Below are 25,506 nucleotides of genomic sequence, written 5' to 3' on the forward strand. Positions count from 1 at the left end.
TTCTCGGATAGAAGTGCATTTGATATATGATTTGGCTTCTGCTAACTCGTGAGAAGCTAGAAGGTTATATATTGAATGCTCCTCGAATAGAAGTGCATTTGATGTATGATTTGGCTTCTGCTAAGTCGTGAGAAGCTAGAAGGTTATATATTGAACGCTTCTCGGATAGAAGTGCATTTGAAATATGATTTGGCTTCTGCTAACTCGTGGGAAGCTAGAAGGTTATATATTGAATGCTCCTCGAATAGAAGTGCATTTGATGTATGATTTGGCTTCTGCTAAGTCGTGAGAAGCTAGAAGGTTATATATTGAACGCTTCTCGGATAGAAGTGCATTTGAAATATGATTTGGCTTCTGCTAACTCGTGGGAAGCTAGAAGGTTATATATTGAATGCTCCTCGAATAGAAGTGCATTTGATGTATGATTTGGCTTCTGGTAACTCGTGAAAAGCTAGAAGGTTATATATTGAACGCTCCTCGAATAGAAGTGCATTTGATGTATGATTTGGCTTCTGGTAACTCGTGAAAAGCTAGAAGGTTATATATTGAACGCTCCTCGAATAGAAGTGCATTTGATGTATGATTTGGCTTCTGCTAACTCGTGAGAAGCTAGAAGGTTATATATTGAATGCTCCTCGAATAGAAGTGCATTTGATGTATGATTTGGCTTCTGCTAAGTCGTGAGAAGCTAGAAGGTTATATATTGAACGCTTCTCGGATAGAAGTGCATTTGAAATATGATTTGGCTTCTGCTAACTCGTGGGAAGCTAGAAGGTTATATATTGAATGCTCCTCGAATAGAAGTGCATTTGATGTATGATTTGGCTTCTGGTAACTCGTGAAAAGCTAGAAGGTTATATATTGAACGCTCCTCGAATAGAAGTGCATTTGATGTATGATTTGGCTTCTGGTAACTCGTGAAAAGCTAGAAGGTTATATATTGAACGCTCCTCGAATAGAAGTGCATTTGATGTATGATTTGGCTTCTGCTAACTCGTGAGAAGCTAGAAGGTTATATATTGAATGCTCCTCGAATAGAAGTGCATTTGATGTATGATTTGGCTTCTGCTAAGTCGTGAGAAGCTAGAAGGTTATATATTGAACGCTTCTCGGATAGAAGTGCATTTGAAATATGATTTGGCTTCTGCTAACTCGTGGGAAGCTAGAAGGTTATATATTGAATGCTCCTCGAATAGAAGTGCATTTGATGTATGATTTGGCTTCTGGTAACTCGTGAAAAGCTAGAAGGTTATATATTGAACGCTCCTCGAATAGAAGTGCATTTGATGTATGATTTAGCTTCTGCTAACTCGTGAGAAGCTAGAAGGTTATATATTCAACGCTCCTCGAATAGAAGTGCATTTGATGTATGATTTGGCTCTGGTAACTCGTGAGAAGCTAGAAGGTTATATATTGAACGCTTTTCGGACAGAAGTATACCCGACTGTAATACTTTTGTGAGGATTGATCGCGGTTTACCGGTTGCAGGTTTGTCTACATACTAAATTAACAAGTTTCTATTATTTTCGATAAAAAAGGTCAACAACGAATCGTACGAACACCAACTTTAGATCAAAATGCATTAGATGTAGTTAATGCAGATTCCACAACTAGCGTACGTGAACTGTCAGTACAATTTAATGTATCAACGACAACTATCCATAGGATTCTCCAGGAGAAGTTTCTTCACCTTTTCGCATCCAGAAAGTGGATTCCGTATAAGTAGAGGATTATCCAGCACGACTGGTCTAAGCTCGTTGTTTTCTAGATGAAGAACGAGTTGATAATGCATTTGTTGTTTGTTTACTAATGAAGCTTTTTGTCTAGCAACACTCTGTATATACTAGTAAGGATGTGGGAATAAAAAATTCTTACAAAGTGTTTGATTTAAGTTAATCATTCGCAAAAACGTTCAAATTGCATCAGTTTAGGCTTCCACAACATCCTTTGCATAATGAGCAGTTGCCACATCAGGTCAAAATACAGAATTTCCTTCAGGATGGTTTTCTTATGAATTTCTGCGATCTGTATCTAGTTACTGAGTTTTCAGAAGGATAAATGTATGATGAAGAGCTCCCTCGAGAATTTATCGCCAACCATAATGAGTCTTATTTAATTTTATGATTTCCAAACCTTTAGCTAGCGGAAACTCTTTGTCACTGACACTTTGTTGCTAATTAGAATATTTGGATGCCGATTTTCTTGATTTCCGAAATACATTCTGTTCCTTTCGAATGTTGTTTGAATATTTTGAAGCTTCCGCCCAATTTTCGGAAGCTGACTCCTAGTTTTCTGTAAGCCGCCTCAACCAAAGCTTTTTGTTTGATTTTTTGCCATATCCCATTTTTTTAAATCGAAATATCTCTCTAAATACGTCGACGGATATCGTAAATTATATATCTGGCTATTCCAATTTTTTTTCTTTTAGATATCAATGTATATAGTAAAATAAAGTTCGATAAAGAACTGGAATGGGATAAAAATGATTTTCAACTTTATATTCGTAATAACTTGAGTTTTCAAATGAATTCCAGGTGGGAAACACTAAAATCGTTTTTGTTTTAATGATAAATAAAGTGAACGATATTGTTTTGTTATTGATTGTTTTCCATTTCAATTTCCACATTCCTATGCCTAACTTTGTTAAAGGTGGCGGGCGTAAGCTCCTTCGTTGATTTCAAAGTCTCTGTTTTGTTTCGAACATCCACTTCGTGTTTACCTATAGATCTCGTTGAGTAGAGTAAATACATCAATAAATCTGTCACAGCTCATCGACGAGGAAAGTATTTTATCCAATGTTGCCGTTCACAGAGTTCATTAATTGGAAAAAAGCTCGAAAAGAGTTCAATATTGAGTGGATGTAACAAATAAAATTATCCCAGGGTATTGATGGAGAAATTGAGCGGGTAATTCATTCAGAGAAAGAATGATGCTGTATCGTACGAGAGTCGCTACTTAAGTTTTGAAATATGGCAACACTGATATGAATATGTCAAATCTGTTAATGTCATTATGAAGTTTAACCTTTTTAATAGTGAACGTACTCGGAACGTGATGTCATACGAATAGCCGCTGTTTATGGTTTCATCATTATTTCATGATCACAATAAGAACACGTTTGATTAGCGTTTTCGTGATCGCAAAATCCATTTAAAAACAAATTCATTTCAGGTTCATTTTATATAGAAGTTGCGTAATGCGGTTAATAAGTTTTTAGCCTTGCATGGAAAGAAATATAATGGAAAAACTGTGATTTCCACACCCTATTCAAAACGTGTGACTAAATCTTTTATGTCACAATAAAAATTTGATGCATCTTTAGAATCAAAATATTCGTCCAGCACCTGTTTAATTTCATCTTCGCTTTTGAATATTTTACCTCTTATCTCGAACTTCAGTTTTGTGAAGAAAAAATTGCCGTATGGGGCAAGATATGGGATATATGGTGGGTGTGAAGTCACATTCGTGTACAGTAGCTGTGGAAAGTGGGGTAGGGGAGAATCGTGCATTATCATGAAGCAATTATGATTTTCCTTACTATAAAAACTGTTTTGATCGTATATTTGATCTCTTTTTCATTTCTTACAACTTCTATAGCAAAATCGAAGATGTCGTTTTCCAAAATTTCACCTGTAACCATAATTTGTTTGTGAATGGATTCTAAATGATAAACTAACGCGTTTTTCTTAAAATAATGTACCGAACGTATAGCTTTTATGATTTATTTCAAATATTTCAACCACTTACCATATTTTTGTAGCTTCATTACAATTTTTTGCCTAATTTGACCACGCTATAGGTCTAGTAATAAATAAAATCTGCTTAATTTAAAATTTGTGTAGCTCACGAATCATTAACAGTTTCAGGTTTTAATATCAAAAGAAATTCACCTGCTGAATCATCGTTTTGAGACTAAGGGTTAAATTGACGCTTGGAGTTTCGCTGTAGTAAACGGAGTAGCCCCAAGCACTACCGCACCATTCGCCTCCGGTGCTAGGTCGATTGGCTTCTCTAATTGAAACAGCGCCATCAGGACATCCGCCTGACATGAAGGATTCGAAAGTTCCAACGGAGAACGATTCGAAGCTCAACTGAAATAAAAAAAATAGAGTTACTTTTGCTATAAATTGAGCTATTATTTAATCGAATACACTCTTAACGTTGTCATAACTATATATTAAAGGTTATAATCAATATATTCCATATTTATTTGAATATTGATTTTTCAAGTATATTAATTTGATAATTTTGTTCAGAGAGAATAAATTTTAACAAACTACAATCTTCAATTAATTCCTCGTTGATGAATACATAAGTATTCGAAAGCTTGAAAATATATTAGAGTTAGTACACTTTGGTGTTTAACTTCGTCACACTTTCATAATAAAAATGTTTATAATTGTTTCTATATGACCAATTATGCAAGTACTACAAAAAAATATTATAAAATACCAACAAATAAATTGTTCAATATAATATATGGAATTCTTTGTTTTAATATTGAGGATAAGTAGATTGGTCAGTCTCAAAGGTCAGTGACCAATCGGATAAACTCCAACAAGAGTGATAACGAATTATATCCTGACTGGTGTTCATTAGCAACACATGTCAAGGATATAATTAAAAAAAGCTTCTCGCAAATTATGCTGTATATTTTCGAAGAAAAATTTTCAAAATTTCAAGCATCGTTGTAAAACGACTGACTGGAACATGTTCTCTGTTGATGTGGATGAGGAATTTTCTAGATTTATAAAAACACTAAGTCTGGCATCCACTTCTTGATATGCGATTTTTATTTCAACTGAAGAAATTCTTGGATAGTGTTTTTTCAAAAATTACGTGAAACTATAAAGAAAAATTTATTGTAACATACAGCCAAAGATATTTATTATAATAAGAAACTCGCCAATTCTTGTAAGGGCTCAATATTTTACAATGCAAAAAATGAACAATCACTTTCCAATTGAAATTTATTTAGTTATTTTTATGATTTTTAGTTTTAACAAGTAACAATTGTAACAATTCTTCTGTATTTGATATAAATTATGAATCAGCCAAAGCTTTGAGAACTGAGAAAAATTAGAAACGTCTATTTTTAGAAACGATACTGCTCAAAATGATTGATGTATTAATAAGAAAACTGATTTAAATAACATTAGTGTAATCTATAGATTTTGAAAAAACAAATTTTTCAAAAATTCAACACCACCAACAACCAACTAACCTCACCTAACCTAAGCTTTACTTATAATGACCTAACCTATAAAATTTAATGTGATTTATAATCGAACCAATAAATGATTAACTACATTCATAACGACCTAACCTATTGAAATTTAATGTTATCCATAAATTATCCATAAAATAAAAATTAATAACGATTTCTTCAGAATCAATATTATAATCAAACGTTATTTTGAATATTTATTTTGAAACCCACGAATTTAATGTTTTTACAAATATTAATAAAACTTATAAAACAAAATTTCAAACGTCAATTTTTATCTTTCAAAAATTATTAGAAATAAAACTAATTATAAAACAGAAGAGATTGAAAATTAAGAACATTTAGAAGCACAAACATATTAAAAAAGAAATAAGAAAAATTTGACGTTTCGACTTCTTTCAGTCTTTATCAATATATTTGATAAAGTGAATGTAGCTTTTTGTTTTTCAAAATACTTTCGTTTTTATTTGTCTATTTCAAAACTTAGGAGCAAATCTCGAATTTATCTAAAACATATTTTCCTCACAGTGGGGATAACTCCTAGCGACTCAATAATACAATATCTGAAGTCTTATTTTCTCAAATTTGATAAGAATTTTAGAAACAATTGGTAATATCTTTGATATAAATTAGAGAATACTTCTGTTTGAGAAAATTGACATTTGACGATTTTGATATAAGACAGTTTCGGCGATAATCTCTTCATCGGTGCAAAATTTGTACTTTGTTGTGGTCTTAGAACACAAAAAAGGAATATCCAATTAAAAATATTTGTTTTCATTTGTTTATCTCAAAATTTAAATAGCAACCCTCGTATTAGAAAAAAATAGCTTACTTATAAAAATAAATTTATTGAAATTGTATTATTATTTATGCCTTTGCTAGAAGATTGAGAGAAGGATTGTTCCAGAATGAGATATTTCTATGTTAAGCTAGAATTGAGTATCGAAAAAGTATTTATTGGCAGTGACTATATATTAAAAGTGACCACTTATCCACAATAATTGATGATATACATTGGACAACTTTTTTTATAAAATACTTTATAAAGTTCTACTTGTCAAATTTTCCAATTTGCACTTAAGTTCATTACTTCGAAATAGATTATTATTCACACAAACAAACGCTCTCAGGAATATCAGTCGCTATTCCTGCAGTTGTTTGGAATAGCAGGCGATGCATAAATGCATCAAGTATACGGAACAACTCAAATTTTGACGGTGCAGAGTGTATTTACGTATGTAAATAGTAAATATCGTACACAAAATTATGTACATTCAATTCAATAAATTACTTGTGTATCGTGAATCTTGTGAATCATATTTTAATATATATACATGATAAGATATTTCTAATACATATAGGTCACAACCAAATACATTTTTGTATTCTTTTCATGCAGTATATTTTGTGGAATGCTGATGGAAAATGAATGAGAAAAACAAATAGATGAACGGGAAGGTATCAAAACAAACGAATACAAAACAATATATGTGAAGAAAATAGTAATATGGAAGAGGATGTTTACAGAAAGTAGCGAAGGAAAAATTAGGAAAACACAGCAAATAATGGTATAATGAGGTATGTAAAGAAGATATATAAATAGAAGGAGCACGTAGAATTTTGTTCTAAATCAAGAAGTATTAAAAATGTCTATTGGTTTTAGAGGAAACAATTAGAAAAAAAGGAGTACCAACAAAACATTGATATAATAAGAAATGCCGAAAAGATGTAAAAGAAAATGAAAAAATGTGGAGGAGGAATGAAAAAGTATGTGAAAAGAAACAGAGAAACAATTAGAAAAGAAAGAAAAAGAGCTAATCGAATAATGGTGCGATGAGAAATGCCATTAAGATTAAAAACAAAAGTAATACCTACGTAGAGGATGTCCTAAGTAAATCTGAAAAAAAGAATAATGTGGAAGAAGGATGGAAAAGTATTGGGTAATTGTGAGCAACGAAAAAAAAACAATTAGAAAGGGAAGAAGGAGGACAAACAACAGATTGGTGAAATAAGGAATGCCAACAAGAAGTAAAAATAAAAAGAATAAGTAGAGAATGTCTTAAATCAAAATGAACGTAATGAAAATGTGGAAAGAGAATGAAAAAGTATTGAAAAATGTCTATTGAAAGCAGTTGAGGGATCAGTTAGATAAGGAAGAAAAAGGACCAACAAGATAATAGTATAAAAATAAATAACAAAATGTAAAAATAGAACTAATAGGTAGAGTATGTTTTAAATCGAATTGAAGTGAATACCACAGTGAAAAGAGGATGGAAAAGTATTGTAAAAGGTCTGTTAGAAGCAACTGAGAAACAATAAGAGAAGGAAGAGAAAGGACGAACAAGATAACAGTATAAAAAGAGATAATAAGATTTAAAAATAGAAGGAATAGGTAGAGAATGTTTTAAATCGAATTGAAGGGAATACCACAGTGAAAAGAGGATGGAAAAGTATTGTAAAAGGTCTGCTAGAAGCAACTGAGAAACAATAAGAGAAGGAAGAGAAAGGACGAACAAGATAATAGTATAAAAAGAAATAATAAGATTTAAAAATAGAAGTAATAGGTAGAGAATGTTTTAAATCGAATTGAAGTGAATACCACAGTGAAAAGAGGATGGAAAAGTATTGTAAAAGGTCTGCTAGAAGCAACTGAGAAACAATAAGAGAAGGAAGAGAAAGGACGAACAAGATAATAGTATAAAAAGAAATAATAAGATTTAAAAATAGAAGTAATAGGTAGAGAATGTTTTAAATCGAATTGAAGTGAATACCACAGTGAAAAGAGGATGGAAAAGTATTGTAAAAGGTCTGCTAGAAGCAACTGAGAAACAATAAGAGAAGGAAGAGAAAGGACGAACAAGATAATAGTATAAAAAGAAATAACAAAATGTAAAAATAGAAGTAATAGGTAAAGTATGTTTTAAATCGAATTGAAGTGAATACCACAGTGAAAAGAGGATGGAAAAGTATTGTAAAAGGTCTTCTAGAAGCAACTGGGAAACAATAAGAGAAGGAAGAGAAAGGACGAACAAGATAATAGTATAAAAAGAAATAAAAAGATTTAAAAATAGAATGAATAGGTAGAGAATGTTTTAAATCGAATTGAAGGGAATACCACAGTGAAAAGAGGATGGAAAAGTATTGTAAAAGGTCTGCTGGAAGCAGCTGAGAAACAATTAGAAAAGGAAGAGGAAGGACTGATAAGAAAATAGTATAGAAATAAATAACAAAATGTAAAAATAGAAGTAATAGGTAGAGTATGTTTTAAATCGAATTGAAGTGAATACCACAGTGAAAAGAGGATGGAAAAGTATTGTAAAAGGTTTGTTAGAAGCAACTGAGAAACAATAAGAGAAGGAAGAGAAAGGACAAACAAGATAACAGTATAAAAAGAAATAATAAGATTTAAAAATAGAAGGAATAGGTAGAGAATGTTTTAAATCGAATTGAAGTGAATACCACAGTGAAAAGAGGATGGAAAAGTATTGTAAAAGGTCTGCTAGAAGCAACTGAGAAACAATAAGAGAAGGAAGAGAAAGGACGAACAAGATAATAGTATAAAAAGAAATAACAAAATGTAAAAATAGAAGTAATAGGTAAAGTATGTTTTAAATCGAATTGAAGTGAATACCACAGTGAAAAGAGGATGGAAAAGTATTGTAAAAGGTCTTCTAGAAGCAACTGGGAAACAATAAGAGAAGGAAGAGAAAGGACGAACAAGATAATAGTATAAAAAGAAATAAAAAGATTTAAAAATAGAATGAATAGGTAGAGAATGTTTTAAATCGAATTGAAGGGAATACCACAGTGAAAAGAGGATGGAAAAGTATTGTAAAAGGTCTGCTAGAAGCAGCTGAGAAACAATTAGAAAAGGAAGAGGAAGGACTGATAAGAAAATAGTATAGAAATAAATAACAAAATGTAAAAATAGAAGTAATAGGTAGAGTATGTTTTAAATCGAATTGAAGTGAATACCACAGTGAAAAGAGGATGGAAAAGTATTGTAAAAGGTTTGTTAGAAGCAACTGAGAAACAATAAGAGAAGGAAGAGAAAGGACAAACAAGATAACAGTATAAAAAGAAATAATAAGATTTAAAAATAGAAGGAATAGGTAGAGAATGTTTTAAATCGAATTGAAGTGAATACCACAGTGAAAAGAGGATGGAAAAGTATTGTAAAAGGTCTGCTAGAAGCAACTGAGAAACAATAAGAGAAGGAAGAGAAAGGACGAACAAGATAATAGTATAAAAAGAAATAACAAAATGTAAAAATAGAAGTAATAGGTAAAGTATGTTTTAAATCGAATTGAAGTGAATACCACAGTGAAAAGAGGATGGAAAAGTATTGGAAAAGGTCTTCTAGAAGCAACTGGGAAACAATAAGAGAAGGAAGAGAAAGGACGAACAAGATAATAGTATAAAAAGAAATAACAAAATGTAAAAATAGAAGTAATAGGTAAAGTATGTTTTAAATCGAATTGTAGTGAATACCACAGTGAAAAGAGGATGGAAAAGTATTGGAAAAGGTCTTCTAGAAGCAACTGGGAAACAATAAGAGAAGGAAGAGAAAGGACGAACAAGATAATAGTATAAAAAGAAATAAAAAGATTTAAAAATAGAAGGAATAGGTAAAGTATGTTTTAAATCGAATTGTAGTGAATACCACAGTGAAAAGAGGATGGAAAAGTATTGGAAAAGGTCTTCTAGAAGCAACTGGGAAACAATAAGAGAAGGAAGAGAAAGGACGAACAAGATAATAGTATAAAAAGAAATAAAAAGATTTAAAAATAGAAGGAATAGGTAGAGAATGTTTTAAATCGAATTGAAGGGAATACCACAGTGAAAAGAGGATGGAAAAGTATTGTAAAAGGTCTGCTAGAAGCAGCTGAGAAACAATTAGAAAAGGAAGAGGAAAGACTGATAAGAAAATAGTATAGAAATAAATAACAAAATGTAAAAATAGAAGTAATAGGTAGAGTATGTTTTAAATCGAATTGAAGTGAATACCACAGTGAAAAGAGGATGGAAAAGTATTGTAAAAGGTTTGTTAGAAGCAACTGAGAAACAATAAGAGAAGGAAGAGAAAGGACAAACAAGATAACAGTATAAAAAGAAATAATAAGATTTAAAAATAGAAGGAATAGGTAGAGAATGTTTTAAATCGAATTGAAGTGAATACCACAGTGAAAAGAGGATGGAAAAGTATTGTAAAAGGTCTGCTAGAAGCAACTGAGAAACAATAAGAGAAGGAAGAGAAAGGACGAACAAGATAATAGTATAAAAAGAAATAACAAAATGTAAAAATAGAAGTAATAGGTAAAGTATGTTTTAAATCGAATTGAAGTGAATACCACAGTGAAAAGAGGATGGAAAAGTATTGGAAAAGGTCTTCTAGAAGCAACTGGGAAACAATAAGAGAAGGAAGAGAAAGGACGAACAAGATAATAGTATAAAAAGAAATAACAAAATGTAAAAATAGAAGTAATAGGTAAAGTATGTTTTAAATCGAATTGAAGTGAATACCACAGTGAAAAGAGGATGGAAAAGTATTGGAAAAGGTCTTCTAGAAGCAACTGGGAAACAATAAGAGAAGGAAGAGAAAGGACGAACAAGATAATAGTATAAAAAGAAATAAAAAGATTTAAAAATAGAAGGAATAGGTAGAGAATGTTTTAAATCGAATTGAAGGGAATACCACAGTGAAAAGAGGATGGAAAAGTATTGTAAAAGGTCTGCTAGAAGCAACTGAGAAACAATAAGAGAAGGAAGAGAAAGGACGAACAAGATAATAGTATAAAAAGAAATAACAAAATGTAAAAATAGAAGTAATAGGTAAAGTATGTTTTAAATCGAATTGAAGTGAATACCACAGTGAAAAGAGGATGGAAAAGTATTGGAAAAGGTCTTCTAGAAGCAACTGGGAAACAATAAGAGAAGGAAGAGAAAGGACGAACAAGATAATAGTATAAAAAGAAATAAAAAGATTTAAAAATAGAAGGAATAGGTAGAGAATGTTTTAAATCGAATTGAAGGGAATACCACAGTGAAAAGAGGATGGAAAAGTATTGTAAAAGGTCTGCTAGAAGCAGCTGAGAAACAATTAGAAAAGGAAGAGGAAGGACTGATAAGATAATAGTATAGAAATAAATAACAAAATGTAAAAATAGAAGTAATAGGTAGAGTATGTTTTAAATCGAATTGAAGTGAATACCACAGTGAAAAGAGGATGGAAAAGTATTGTAAAAGGTTTGTTAGAAGCAACTGAGAAACAATAAGAGAAGGAAGAGAAAGGACGAACAAGATAACAGTATAAAAAGAAATAATAAGATTTAAAAATAGAAGGAATAGGTAGAGAATGTTTTAAATCGAATTGAAGTGAATACCACAGTGAAAAGAGGATGGAAAAGTATTGTAAAAGGTCTGCTAGAAGCAACTGAGAAACAATAAGAGAAGGAAGAGAAAGGACGAACAAGATAATAGTATAAAAAGAAATAACAAAATGTAAAAATAGAAGTAATAGGTAAAGTATGTTTTAAATCGAATTGAAGTGAATACCACAGTGAAAAGAGGATGGAAAAGTATTGGAAAAGGTCTTCTAGAAGCAACTGGGAAACAATAAGAGAAGGAAGAGAAAGGACGAACAAGATAATAGTATAAAAAGAAATAAAAAGATTTAAAAATAGAAGGAATAGGTAGAGAATGTTTTAAATCGAATTGAAGGGAATACCACAGTGAAAAGAGGATGGAAAAGTATTGTAAAAGGTCTGCTAGAAGCAGCTGAGAAACAATTAGAAAAGGAAGAGGAAGGACTGATAAGATAATAGTATAGAAATAAATAACAAAATGTAAAAATAGAAGTAATAGGTAGAGTATGTTTTAAATCGAATTGAAGTGAATACCACAGTGAAAAGAGGATGGAAAAGTATTGTAAAAGGTTTGTTAGAAGCAACTGAGAAACAATAAGAGAAGGAAGAGAAAGGACGAACAAGATAATAGTATAAAAAGAAATAATAAGATTTAAAAATAGAAGTAATAGGTAGAGAATGTTTTAAATCGAATTGAAGTGAATACCACAGTGAAAAGAGGATGGAAAAGTATTGTAAAAGGTCTGCTAGAAGCAACTGAGAAACAATAAGAGAAGGAAGAGAAAGGACGAACAAGATAATAGTATAAAAAGAAATAACAAAATGTAAAAATAGAAGTAATAGGTAAAGTATGTTTTAAATCGAATTGAAGTGAATACCACAGTGAAAAGAGGATGGAAAAGTATTGTAAAAGGTCTTCTAGAAGCAACTGGGAAACAATAAGAGAAGGAAGAGAAAGGACGAACAAGATAATAGTATAAAAAGAAATAAAAAGATTTAAAAATAGAAGGAATAGGTAGAGAATGTTTTAAATCGAATTGAAGTGAATACCACAGTGAAAAGAGGATGGAAAAGTATTGTAAAAGGTCTGCTAGAAGCAACTGAGAAACAATAAGAGAAGGAAGAGAAAGGACGAACAAGATAATAGTATAAAAAGAAATAACAAAATGTAAAAATAGAAGTAATAGGTAAAGTATGTTTTAAATCGAATTGAAGTGAATACCACAGTGAAAAGAGGATGGAAAAGTATTGTAAAAGGTCTGCTAGAAGCAGCTGAGAAACAATTAGAAAAGGAAGAGGAAGGACTGATAAGATAATAGTATAGAAATAAATAACAAAATGTAAAAATAGAAGTAATAAGTAGAGAATTTTTCGAATCCATATTACAAAAAGAATATTGAGAGAAAAGGATGATAAACTATTAAAAAATGTCTTTTGAAAATAACGAACAAACAATTAGTAAAGAAAAAAAAAAAGGAGCAAAAAATAATGATATAATGAGAAATGTCAACAAGTTGTGAAAATAACCTCTATATACATTTTGAACTATTGAATTCTAGAGCACCACACCTGGGAGCGTATGAAATAGATTATGAAGATCTATAGCAGCTACAGCCATCCCACATTATTGACTTTTTAAAAGGATCAGCTGTTAACACTGGGTTCTCCAGTATCGCAAACCCAATACATCTACAATAAGATTTCTAATCTCAAAAATTTCACATTCATTTTATAAGTCATTTCATTTCAAATTTCATTCTCTTTTTTAACCATTAACAAACGTATACATCTGAAGCGTTTTGTTTTTTGATATTCAAGCAGATTAAGTCAATGCTGTATAATTTCGGAATGTTTGATATGCATCGTAGGACTTTGTATATCCATATTCGTGCTTTAGCAATCTACTAGTATAATTGGCACTGTATAGCATGTTACTATGATGTAAAATTACTATAATGTAATGGTTGACCTGTCGGCGAGTGCAATTCTGCAGTTTCACATTATCCTATAAATAATGAGTGATTATCAAATTTACGTTCTATGTAATTATACGAACGATTCCAAATCTATATTGATTATGATGATAAATTCGATATGCGTTTCGATAATCAAATTTCAGGAATCTATTAATATATTGTTGTTTCATATATTCTTATTAGTTTCTGCAAAAAATGAAAGTTTTGTTGTTTATTACGAAATTTAATAGAAACGAGTGAAATTCAATTCATCTGTATACGAGGTCTGGTTATTAAATAACGAGACTGCGCGGAACTCCAGAAACTGTGACGAAATCAACCACATTGTCGCGCAGTTCGTTGAATAAGCATCCGGTTGATTGCTAAGGCTGTAAACGCCGATAAATAAACAGTTAGAGAAAAAAGCTTTTGCGTCAGATTTCCTTGGAAAGTTAGAAAAAGATCTGCTTCGAAAGGGGACCGATTTGAGTCGATGGAAACCGTAAAGCAAAAATTGCAGAGTTCTTAGAGGTCCTCACCAAAGAAGACTTCCAGCACTGCTTAGATCAATGGAAAAAACGTATGGAAAGGTGTGTGGCGAGGTGAGGGGAGTAATATGAAGGGGAGCATTCAAACGTAGAATAATTCTCATAATAAAACCCTTTTTTGCAACCAGATTTCGTATATTTGTTTTAAAGTTATATCCTTTTTAATTTGATAGTAACTTTAAACGCTTTTATAGTCTTTTCTTTTAAGGTAAGGCCGCGATACATAATGCTAGTAATGCTAATATGGTTGCATGGAGGTTGGAAAATGGAGGGAACATGCATCCTGGATGGACTGAAAGGGAATCAGTATCCAATTAACTGTCGATTAGATGATTCCCTCAAAAGCTGCGATAAAAATTTTACTCATTGGGAATTATATGGGCAAATATTGTCAAAAAAACCGTGGCTGCATGCAAGGAGTAGAAGTCAACAAAAAACGTGTAATATCTTTAATAATCTATATCCTAACCGAAATCCCATAACAAGATCTACTTTGAGTAAATTTGTAAAAAAGTTTAACGAAACTTGAAAGATTTATCTAAATCAGGGCGAAAAAAAACTGGATCAACTGAAAACAAATCTTTAAATGTTTGTGTCATCTTAGAAGACGATCCATACTTGATTACTAGACAAAATATCCATGGAACTTTCCATCCATACAAAGTGAAGTTAGTTATCAGATGACGATTTTGATAGTCGTAAGGAGTTTGCAGATCTAATGAATTGAGTGTGTGGGCTGGAGAAATAGGCGACAAAATAATTAGTCCATTTTTTATTGAGGGTAGCTCAAATCCAACGAGGAGTTGCTAGATCCCCCATAGGGTGCCTCCCCAGGTGGCGGATCGGAAACTAGTACTGAGAAACGGCAGCTGGTTGTTCAGAACTGACCACAAGCAAAGGTAATGGGAACCAGAAAGGCTGTGGAGCAGAAAACAGACTGCACTATCATTTCCCTGGTAAAATAACCATGTAGAGTACTTTATCAGTGGCCCCTAGTCCGCGACAGACTTTAAGTGGTCAGGGATGCAAAGAATCCCCGCGACAAACTCGAAAGTGGAAAAAATCAATAATTGTTCTTCAGTGCGAATCGGTCCTTGGAACGCGCAAAACATGTTTGAAGCTGACAAAACAACGTTAATGGTTGAAGACTTTAATGCTTTTGTTAGGTGCGGAAGAGTCAAAAATACATGTGGGGACCATGGACTGGGTGCTCGCAACTTCCGAGGAGACAGACTACTGCAGTTTTACCAAGAGAAACAACTGACTATCATAAACACCTGGCTTAAACTACCTCCACGCAGACTATACACGTGGAAATCGCTAGAGAATAATGAGAATTGTGACCGAAACCAGATTGATCACATTATCATAAATCAATGGTATAGAAATGCAGTAAAATATATAAGAACATATCCAGGCGATGATGTCTCTTCGGATCATAATTTATTAGTAGCAAAATTACAAATCAAGTTAAAACAATTAAAAAAAACTGTAAAAAGAAAAGCAGATATGAATCTACTTAAACAAGAAGAGATGCAAAGTCTAAAAAACCAATAAAATCAATGAGGAATGCAAAGAACTTGATGAAGAGATATTACCAAGTACAGAAACCATATGAACTGAAGATAAAAATAATGACCAAGGAAGGAAATAGTCAACGCAAAAGAAAACTGGATGACAGAAATCTGTGAACTTATAGAATTAATAAAAACTCGAAAAACCTCGTATCTGGTATTTGGGATCCAAGGAAAAATCGAGAAAAAACGTGGTCCTTGTAGACGACAGGATTCATGATTGAAGAATATTCGCGAGTTAACCGGTTTAAACCTTCAGAGGCTGAAAAGAAAGACCAGAGACTTTGCTGGGGTTAGAACAAGAGGGTACCCAAAGAAAAAGAAGAAGTAACTTAAATGGTTCGGCGTATTTACGCTTTCCTCCATCCTGGTAGACTGATATGAGTGGATACACGCCAGACAATTCCTTAGAATGATTTTAAAGGGTTAGATGATGGTATCCATCATCCAAAATCCTATTAACCTTTCTGTAGTGCGGCCTCGGGCTTAGGAACCATAGCAAATTGAATTGGTCTACACAGTTCAAACAATTAGTTAGTTCTTTGATCTCTGATTATCCAGTTCACGTAGTGCAGTCCATTAGTTCTCAGCTTAACATGACAAAAATGTAATTTCCACACACTTTTCAAAACGTCTGATGCCTTTCACCAATTTAATTAAACAAGATTTCTAATGATTCTCGTCCACAATGAAGCTACAGATCAATTTTTAATTGTTGAAATTGATTTGGGTTGTTAATTTTTCTCCAATAGAAATAGTAACCAAGAGCTGTTTGACTCATTTATTGTAGTAAGTCAATCCACGCTCTAAACATTTTCTTTTTTTAACTAAAATTCATTGCATATTGCGGCTTCCATCACTTTTTCCTGTCCGTCACTTAACTTTTTTGACCCATAAATTTTTCTTATCATTTAATCTTTCGAAAGTGTTAAGGTTTTCTTCATCAGCTTCTATTTCTCCTTCATAGGTTATTACAAGCCCCTGTCATTTTTCAGGTACAGATTTTCTGCAGTACAAGATGTTGGTAAATTTGGGCACACCAACAATTGATTAGGATTCTGTACAGCACCACAGTTACAAAGGAGTTGTCCTCAACGATTAGATATATGCTAAATCAAGAAACGTAGGTTATTATCGGCTATTAGCTCTTCTTAGGGTTCATATACATGCAGGAGATACGATTCTCTGCAGGCTTGGAGACAGTGGGCTTTAAATGTAACGAAGATGGAGTCAGCGATACGTAGAAAGCTTTTTCGATAAGCCAAATCCTGGGGCACGTTTTCGCGCCCAATGTGATACCGGTAAGCTCTTAAATATGTTGTTGCAGAAGAAAATTTACATTTTTGTGGTTGTTAGGTAATAATATGAAGTGTCAATTTAAACTTTTCTGCATCTTTACTACGTAACATCAAAATCACATACTTCTGTTTCTGATATCATAATTATAAGAAGAATAAATCAAACTTCATTTCTTAAATAATTCTGGAGACTATGAGAAATGATTGTGATTGAAATACTCCAGCGTATTAACTTTGGTAAATTAAAAGTGCATTTAGATAATTGGAAAACTTTCAATCAAAAGTCTTCGGTGTTAAGATTTCGGATCTACAACAAAGACACTAAAAAACAATTAATCTTGAATTCAAGATTTTCAACTGTTTCATCAACTTGGAGTGGATTGCTTTTGTTTTATTCTCTTCCATCTCGAAAACTCTTATTGTTTCTAAGTGAAAAGCATAGTCCAGTCGAAGGACGGTATAAACAGGTATCGTCTCCAAAGTCCTCGGGACTAATCCGATTTAGATGAAAATTTGCGAACAGAATAATCTTTTTTAGAAGAATAGAAGCTGTAGATTGGGGTTGGACCTTTTTCGAAAGAAAATTAAAAAACTGTGGATGTAATCTTTTTGTAACTGTAGTGGCAGTTTTGTAACGTAAACAGATTACATTTCAATACATTTCGATGTGTTTTCATGCTCAAATCCATTATTAAGTAAGAAAAAAGAATGTTTTTGGAAAAATCAAAGCGAAATCAATAAATAAATTTTGATTCAAAACACATTGCATCTCATAACGAAACGATTTTATGTTAAATATTAAATTTTCATATGAAAACAACGATAGAAAAATTTGGGAACAATCCTGGTATATATTAAGTAAGTATGTATGTATAAAACAAAATTACGTGGTCTCCGGGTGTTCTCTACGGTTCGTAATAGACCAGTCTAACATTCAGTGCAGATAATTTCCCGACACTAAATTTGTCGCGAGTTTATTAAAAAATTCCGGTTTATATTTGGATCCCTCATATATTGATAACGAAGCTAGTGTTTGCTCGTTACACCCTGTACAAGCACAAACTACACTTAACAAAAATGGATTTACGAAATAAGACGATTAAAGACTACGGAAATTATGAAATTTAAATAAAAAACGAGAAGATATGGTAATCGCAGCGAAAAAATGTCCTTGGAAAAAATTTGGCCAAACGATGAAAGGAAACAAGGAAGAAAACTAGAAATTTCATAAAATCATCAAGAAAAGAGAAATCGAACAATACAAAACAAATTAAAATGGTGTGTAATATCTTTAATAATTTATATCCTAACCGAAAATAATATAAATTAATAAAAAAGTTTAACGAAACTGGTTCAGAAAAATCTTTATATGTTTGTGTATGTAATGAAAATTTCACGTGATAATGAATTCCATAAATATAAAGTAACGTTGATTAGAGAGTTGTCAGATGACGAGTTTGATAGACGTGAAGAGTTTGCAGACCTAATGATGGAAAAATCCTCGGTGAATCCCACACCCAATATCCCGAAAAACTGAATGTATGCGCTGGAATGATACTCAATTCACGTTCTAATCATTTCATTTTTTAAACTAAAATTCATTGAATGTTGATGAGGATTTTTTCCTAACAAAACTCCTATAAATTTCGTATTTTATATTTAGCAAATGACCTCTGACCATGAAGCAGTTTTCGCCGGAGTTGTATTACCAGTTGATGAGGATTTTCTCTGATCAAAACTCCTCCAAATTTCGTATTTTATATTTAGCAAATGACCTCTGACCATGAAACAGTTTTCGCCAAAGTTGTATTACGAGTTAATAAGGATTTTTTCTAAACAAAACTCCTCCAAATTTAATATTTAATGTTTAACAAATGATTGAATTGATCTTTCTGGAACTATTGACGACTGGTCGACAAAAGGAAGACATACTTGATTTAAGAATATGGGATTACTCTTATATATTGAAAAAAATCATAGACAATCTCCACAAACTCAATTATATCAATAACAGTAAATTGTTATACTGGAAAATTATAAGAACTATTATATCGATCGCATTTTTAGAGCTAAAAATTCCTCGAAAGAAACTTGATCTGGTATCAATGATTTGAGAAACAAAACACGTCCATTAAACACTATTGACCTCGAACTAGACGAACTTAACAATCATTAAATCAGCTCTTAAATGTCTTCAAGTGATGATGATCTTTCTTTTCCCATTACATCTAAAAGAATCACTGACCGTCTCTTCTTTCGACTTGTAAATAGATTGTGCTAGTGCAGATCGTACTCAACATTCACAAAAAAACTTCCTGCGACATTGATGGGTTATCAGTAAGTAATTTTTTAGAAGTTATGATTAACGTTTCATTTGAAAAGGACGTGTCATATTAATTAGTATTTTCTATTTATTTGGGAAACAGAACGAATAGAATAGATCAGATTCCCGTTTGGTTTTATTTTAAAGAATATAAATTCAGTTTTCTCATATATTGGAGCATAAGCTGCTTTTTATTCGAAACTATTCTATCTACTCGTTCGTTCTTTTTGTTTAATTTTTTTAAATTAAATTAATAAGGATTTTACAGCTTTTCCACCTTTTTTATTAATTGTTAATGTCGTTCGTAGAAAAATTGGTGGTGTACAATTTAATATTGATTCTTCACCCTCTCTGAGATAACTGGATATCTATATACTTTTGATGAGGCCAAATATCACTTCCCGAGGAAGTCTCTTACTGGAAAATACAAGGTTTTTACCATTCTTATTGAAAAACTACTGAAAAACCGTCTATTGCCTTCTCTTTTGAACAAAAATCTTGAAAGCGCAACGATGTTTTCTGTAGCTGAATTCTACAATCTACCATAGACAAACATAATTCAATATTTAGTATGAAGTTGGATTTTATTATCGTATTATCAAGACAAATTGTTATTTCATATTATCGAGTCGCTTTTCCCATAAAATTGTAAAATGTTCTTGTCTTTATTTCTCTTTTTTCGATAACTATAGAACATTATTCAATAAATCGTGTCACTGACACATAGATGGCGCTGCGATTGTCAAATTCATATGAAGTTAATGAAATACCAACTTTCATTTGTCAGAAAAAAGTGACAAGCATTTAAGTGAAGCTACTTTTCAAAACAATTTGTGTGTTAATTTATCATTGCTTCTTGAGAAAAAATACTGTACAAGCTCAGCAAAGGCCCCAAAAGTGGTATCCGGATTCTGTAACATCGAAAAGAACAATTTTTTATTGTTTTACTGAATTTAAATTCGGTTGTACATATAACGATGATGGTGATTGTTCTTGTCGTCCAATTGAAGTGGTTACTGCAGAAAACACCAAAAAAGTTTACAAATTAGCAACATCTAATTGTTATTTGAAATTGCGTGAGATAGCTCAGGCCGTGAAGATATGAGAAGGCAATGTTTTTACAATTATGCATGAACATTTGACCATGAGAAAGTTTACTCACAGCCGATCAAAAACAACATGTTGATAATTCAGAGCAGTATTTGGCTATGTTTATAAGTAATAAATCAGATTATTTGCGTTGATATGTGACAATGGATGAAACATGGATCCATCACTTCATTACGGAATTAGAACAATCATCATCTGAGCGGATTGCAGCCGGTGAACTAGGTCCTAAGCCTCCAAAGACAGAACAGTCAGCTGGGAAGGTTCTGTCTTCAGTATTTTGGGATGCGCGGGGAATATTGTTCATTGACTGTCTCCAAAAGGAAGAGACAATCAATAGCGAATACTACATAGAGTTGTTGGATAGTTTGAATGCAAAAATCAAGAAAAAACGGCCTCAAATGGAGTATGATTAACCATTGTTTCACCAAGACGTTGCATCGATTCACAACTCGATGGCAACGATGATTACATGGAATGAATTGTGTCCTTATCCACCATATAGTCCAGAAGTGGCCCCCGGTGACTAGTGAACGTCATTCAGGACAAATGAAAAAGAAATTGCTGTAATTGAAGCCTATTTTGAGGTAAAAGTCAAATCCTTCTCCAAGCACGGCATCGAGAAGTTAGAGAAGCGTCGAAGGAGATGACATTGATGAATAAAATCGATTCTGGCGCAAAAATGTGTTTGTCTAGTTAGTCATACGACATATCGAGTCAGAGCCGGACTTAGAGTCATCGTGGCCCCCGGGCCAAAATACTTAAGGGGCCTATGTAAGGCGGGCGTTTTACGTGAATTCTTACATCAAGTTGATTTTTCATTATAGTCAATTTATTCATTATTTCTAACTAAAAATAGTACAAAATTACGTTCATAAATTAAAAACATTTTTTTCTTATTTTGCTACCTACAAATTCTTCAATAACACTAGTGCAGTCAATCGATTTCAGTAGCTCATTTTCAATACACAATACGCTATATTGATTTAGTTTTTTTTGAGTCATTGTGGTTCGGTGGTCATCTTTAATTAAGGAGAGCCTTGAAAACGATCTTTCCCCACTAGCATTTGATGGCATTATACTTAAAAATATTCGCATAGCGATCTCAACATTTGAAAAAATAGCAAATAGTTTTTCTTCATACATAAATTGATACATTTCACCAATGAAAAGTTTTTTGGTTGGTTCGAAAACATTTGCGTTTAGTAGATGGCATTTAAAATGAATAAATTCAGACTCTATATTGGCTGCATCGAAGTCCTTAGGGTTGTTAAAAATCAATCATATGGCTCGTCGCGAGGCCCCCCCCCGCAGCGGGGGCCGCCGGCGCACGCCCGGGTTGGCCCATGCCTAAGTCCGGTTCTGTATCGAGTGATGGTTATCATATAAAAATCATTCCTAATCATGTCCATGTCACTGTCAGCTTCTAATGCTTAAATTTTCGTAGTAAACAAGTCTTGAAATTATAACTTTTGTTATACAAACAAGTCTTCATTATAGTAGAAAATTGCGAAAGTTTATATGGAGGTGCATGGAATGCTTTGTTTGCATCCTTCGTATCTTACGCCTGTTGGTTTCAGTATTGAACCGGAAATAACCCCGTCAGCAAACTTTGATTAAATATTTACTCAAGAAACTGCAGCTGAGATCGTTCAATTACGATTCGTTAATCTTTCTTGGTAAACGACGTTCCGAAAATGTAAATAATATGCTTCACCAATGAGTTAATAATCATATTATTTTTTTAATTATTACAATGTAATATTATGTAGGGAGTTTTTCAAATAAATATTGAATTGAATAACGACAGACCAACGAAAAAGTTTTTGTGTAAAATAAGGGGTGAGATTATTTGTAAATCGGTTTCTACCGGTTCCAGGTCGCCTATGAAAGGATCCAGTCTCAATTTTTTATTAATTGATATTGATATAGTTGTTCCATTATCAATTGCAGAAGGCAGTCTGTGATAAGCAGTGGCGTCGTTCAGTGAGATTCATATAATTCAAAACACAGAAAAATTTTATACAAATTAACTATATTTTTCTCAAACAATGTTGAATATTCATATATTGTGTTGTTAGATTTCCTATTCCAGTAGAAATAAATTTTGTTTTGATAATATAGAAGCCAAATCCGTTTCATTTATCATTTATATAGTTCAATTTAAACATATTCGTTCAATTTTCCGTATGGAACAGTTTTCACAACTAGATTTTCAAGATTTCTAATAAACCATATACATTTTATAATAAAGAACATACAGGTACAAAACTGATTTTTTTTTCGTTGTGTCCTTCACCGTTTCAGTATAATCCTTGAGCAATGTGTCCGAGAAAGGCACTCATACCAAATTAATAAATGAAAAATAATGTTCACACCCCGTATAAAATTCGGTAAACATCTAACAAACCGGCAGTCCACGTAGACTCATCGTAAACATAAATGCAAGCTGTCGGAAGGGATATGTACACAATTACTATGAAACATTTCAGCTAAAAAGTGTGCGATAAGCAGAGGCGTGGCTTGGTGAGATTCATCTAATTCATAAATTTCTTCAAATAAATAGAAATATGCGTTATTTTGTCCATGGGCGAATGAAGAAAATGAAGACAAAATTGCACAGTGTAGTGAGAATTAAGATATACAAACACAGTAAGTTATTTTATGGCAATAACCGAACATTTAGGTAGAAAACAGATTTTTTTTCATTGTATCCTTCAACGTTCCAGTAAAATCCTTGAGCAATGCGGTTTCTTATTGGGAACGTGGAAACGAAACACCAAAGTGGATCAACTTTAATATATTTTCCGAGCTTTCGAATACTTATGTATTTATATAATTAAGATTTTTGATAGTATTAGAACTTGTATAAATTTTTAAACTCATAGAATTCAAAATTCAATATTTCAATTGAAATATTGATTCTGGTTACTATAGGAATTTTTATTAATTTTTGATTGGTTAGATTATGAATGACGTTGAATTTTAATAGGTTAGATAAGGATAAGTTGTAGTGAATGATGTTTAATATTGATTGGTAAATTTATGGATAACATTAAATTTCAATAGGTTAGGTCGTTATGAATGTAGTTGAATATTCATTGGCTATAATATAAATGCCAATAAATTTTATAGGTTAGGTCGTTATAAGTGAAGTTGAAATTTATTGGTTAGGTGAGGTTAGTTGGTTGTTAATGGCGTTGAATTTTTATAGAATTTGTTTTTTTCAAAATCTAAAAGATATGCATAAATCACATTGAGGTTATTTAAATCAGTTTTCTTATCAATGCCTTGATCATTTTGGGCAATATATGTTGTTTCTGAAAATAAACGTTTTTTGTAGTTTTTTTCAGTTGTCAAAACTGTGGAAGATTCATATTTCGTATTGTGTCCTTCATGATAGACTTGAGTCGCTAATGAACATCTATCAGGATATAATCAGCTATCACTCTGGTGGGAAGTTATCCGATTGATCAGTGACCTTTTCGACTGACCAATGTACTTTTTCTCACAATTTAAACAAGGTAAACCATTCACTATGTTGAATATTAAAGGTTTCACTGTATACTATTTTAATATTGTGTTGTTTAAAGGTTCCAGAAAGTTTAAGAGTAACTGATTTTATTTATGGTAAAGGTGTATAAATATATGGAATAGTAATGTTAGAAATGACGTTTGAAAATGACGATTCAATGCTTATGTCAATGTCAGATGTATTATACAAAATTCGTTTTTAAAGATTTGGAGGATACGAGTTTTCATAAAAAAGTTTGTAAAGTATGTTATTGTTTATATGAAAAATTGGATAGGAAATTATGAGGACACACCATTGTATCTGTTTACTTCTTGGACACACTTCTTGTGTTTATAGTTAATTACTTCAGATAAATCGAAACAAAAACAGTCAATTTCTGTAATAAATAAAACTACAGGCTCCATTTTGTATCCCATATAGTACTAAACAAAATATTGTACGAGTTTATAGTAGATAGCAATACTCAGAATATATATAGACGATATGAGGTAGTCAAAATGCGGAAAATTCGTATCGCTCTACCATAAATTTAAAAATTGTTTCGAATTTCCATGTTTGTGTTAAATCATAAACATGAATACGATATACAAAACATGTAGTGTTGTTCAGAAAAGATTTACAGTGCTAGTTATGTTACCAATCCTCCTGTCAGCGCCGGATCTAGGGGGATGCGAGTCCACACCCCGTACAGCCAACTCAAATGATTCATTTCCCTTATCGCGTTTTGTTTCAAACAATCGTTTTTTTTCTTCTACATTACCTAGCATGAAATTATTATCTTTAATTTCCTTTTTATTCCTTCACATATAATCTTATATACGACTTGAAACTAACTAACATTGAACTTTTGCAACCTCGAGCTCGTATGCTGGGCTATGAGGAAACATTTTCTTGTAAACATTTAACTCTGTTGAACCACTATTGACTCCTTCAAGGATCAAAGGGGACAGCTCAGTAGGCACACCATAAATATGTGGCGCCACTAAGCGAAGGGGTCGTTGATGAAGATTTTGTGCTAGAAACGTTGATGGCTTTCAAATAAGTCAAAGGACCTGCCCAAGATGCTGGAGTTTGAACTTCAGATTAATGCTGGAAGTGGTAGAACATCCGTATCTGAACTTGGAACTAAAAGGATAGATAAATTTGAAGAGGAAGAAGTAATAGAACGAATAGAAAGAAAGAAGACACATGGATGCGATATCTTGCAAGCACAACAATTGAAAACTGAAGAAATATAAAGAACAAAGTAAAATATATGGTAGCCGAACGAAAGAAACCAGTTACACGAATTTCGGTAAATGAATTTCGCTAAAATCGTTTTTGTTATAATGAAATGAACCAGGAAAACCTGACGTCTAAAACACCTGCAATTGGTCCGAAACTTCGCAAGCACGTCTGGATTTTGCACAGGATCATCTAATTAGACGTTGGATCAATGGAGATCTGTTCTTTTCTCAGATGAGGATACAATATACCTCTACCGAAGAAGGAAAGTGTACCAAAGACCAAGAGAGCGATTTGCAGATTGCTGCTTTGAAGAGCGACTTCTTATGGGAGTGGTTTCTGTATAA

At 32.3% G+C, this 25,506-nt stretch overlaps 1 protein-coding gene across 1 annotated transcript in view; it reads right to left on the reverse strand.

The window, feature by feature from the left end:
* LOC130448080 (uncharacterized) overlaps nucleotides 1-25,506 on the reverse strand; it is a 167,237-nt gene that overhangs the window by 40,264 nt on the left and 101,467 nt on the right. The window contains exon 4 of the mRNA XM_056785270.1: nucleotides 3,891-4,091. Coding sequence (XP_056641248.1) covers nucleotides 3,891-4,091 — 201 coding nt within the window. The remainder of the gene's footprint in view (nucleotides 1-3,890; nucleotides 4,092-25,506) is intronic.

Source organism: Diorhabda sublineata, chromosome 8, assembly GCF_026230105.1.
Source record: "Diorhabda sublineata isolate icDioSubl1.1 chromosome 8, icDioSubl1.1, whole genome shotgun sequence".
In the NCBI taxonomy this organism is placed as follows: domain Eukaryota; kingdom Metazoa; phylum Arthropoda; class Insecta; order Coleoptera; family Chrysomelidae; genus Diorhabda; species Diorhabda sublineata.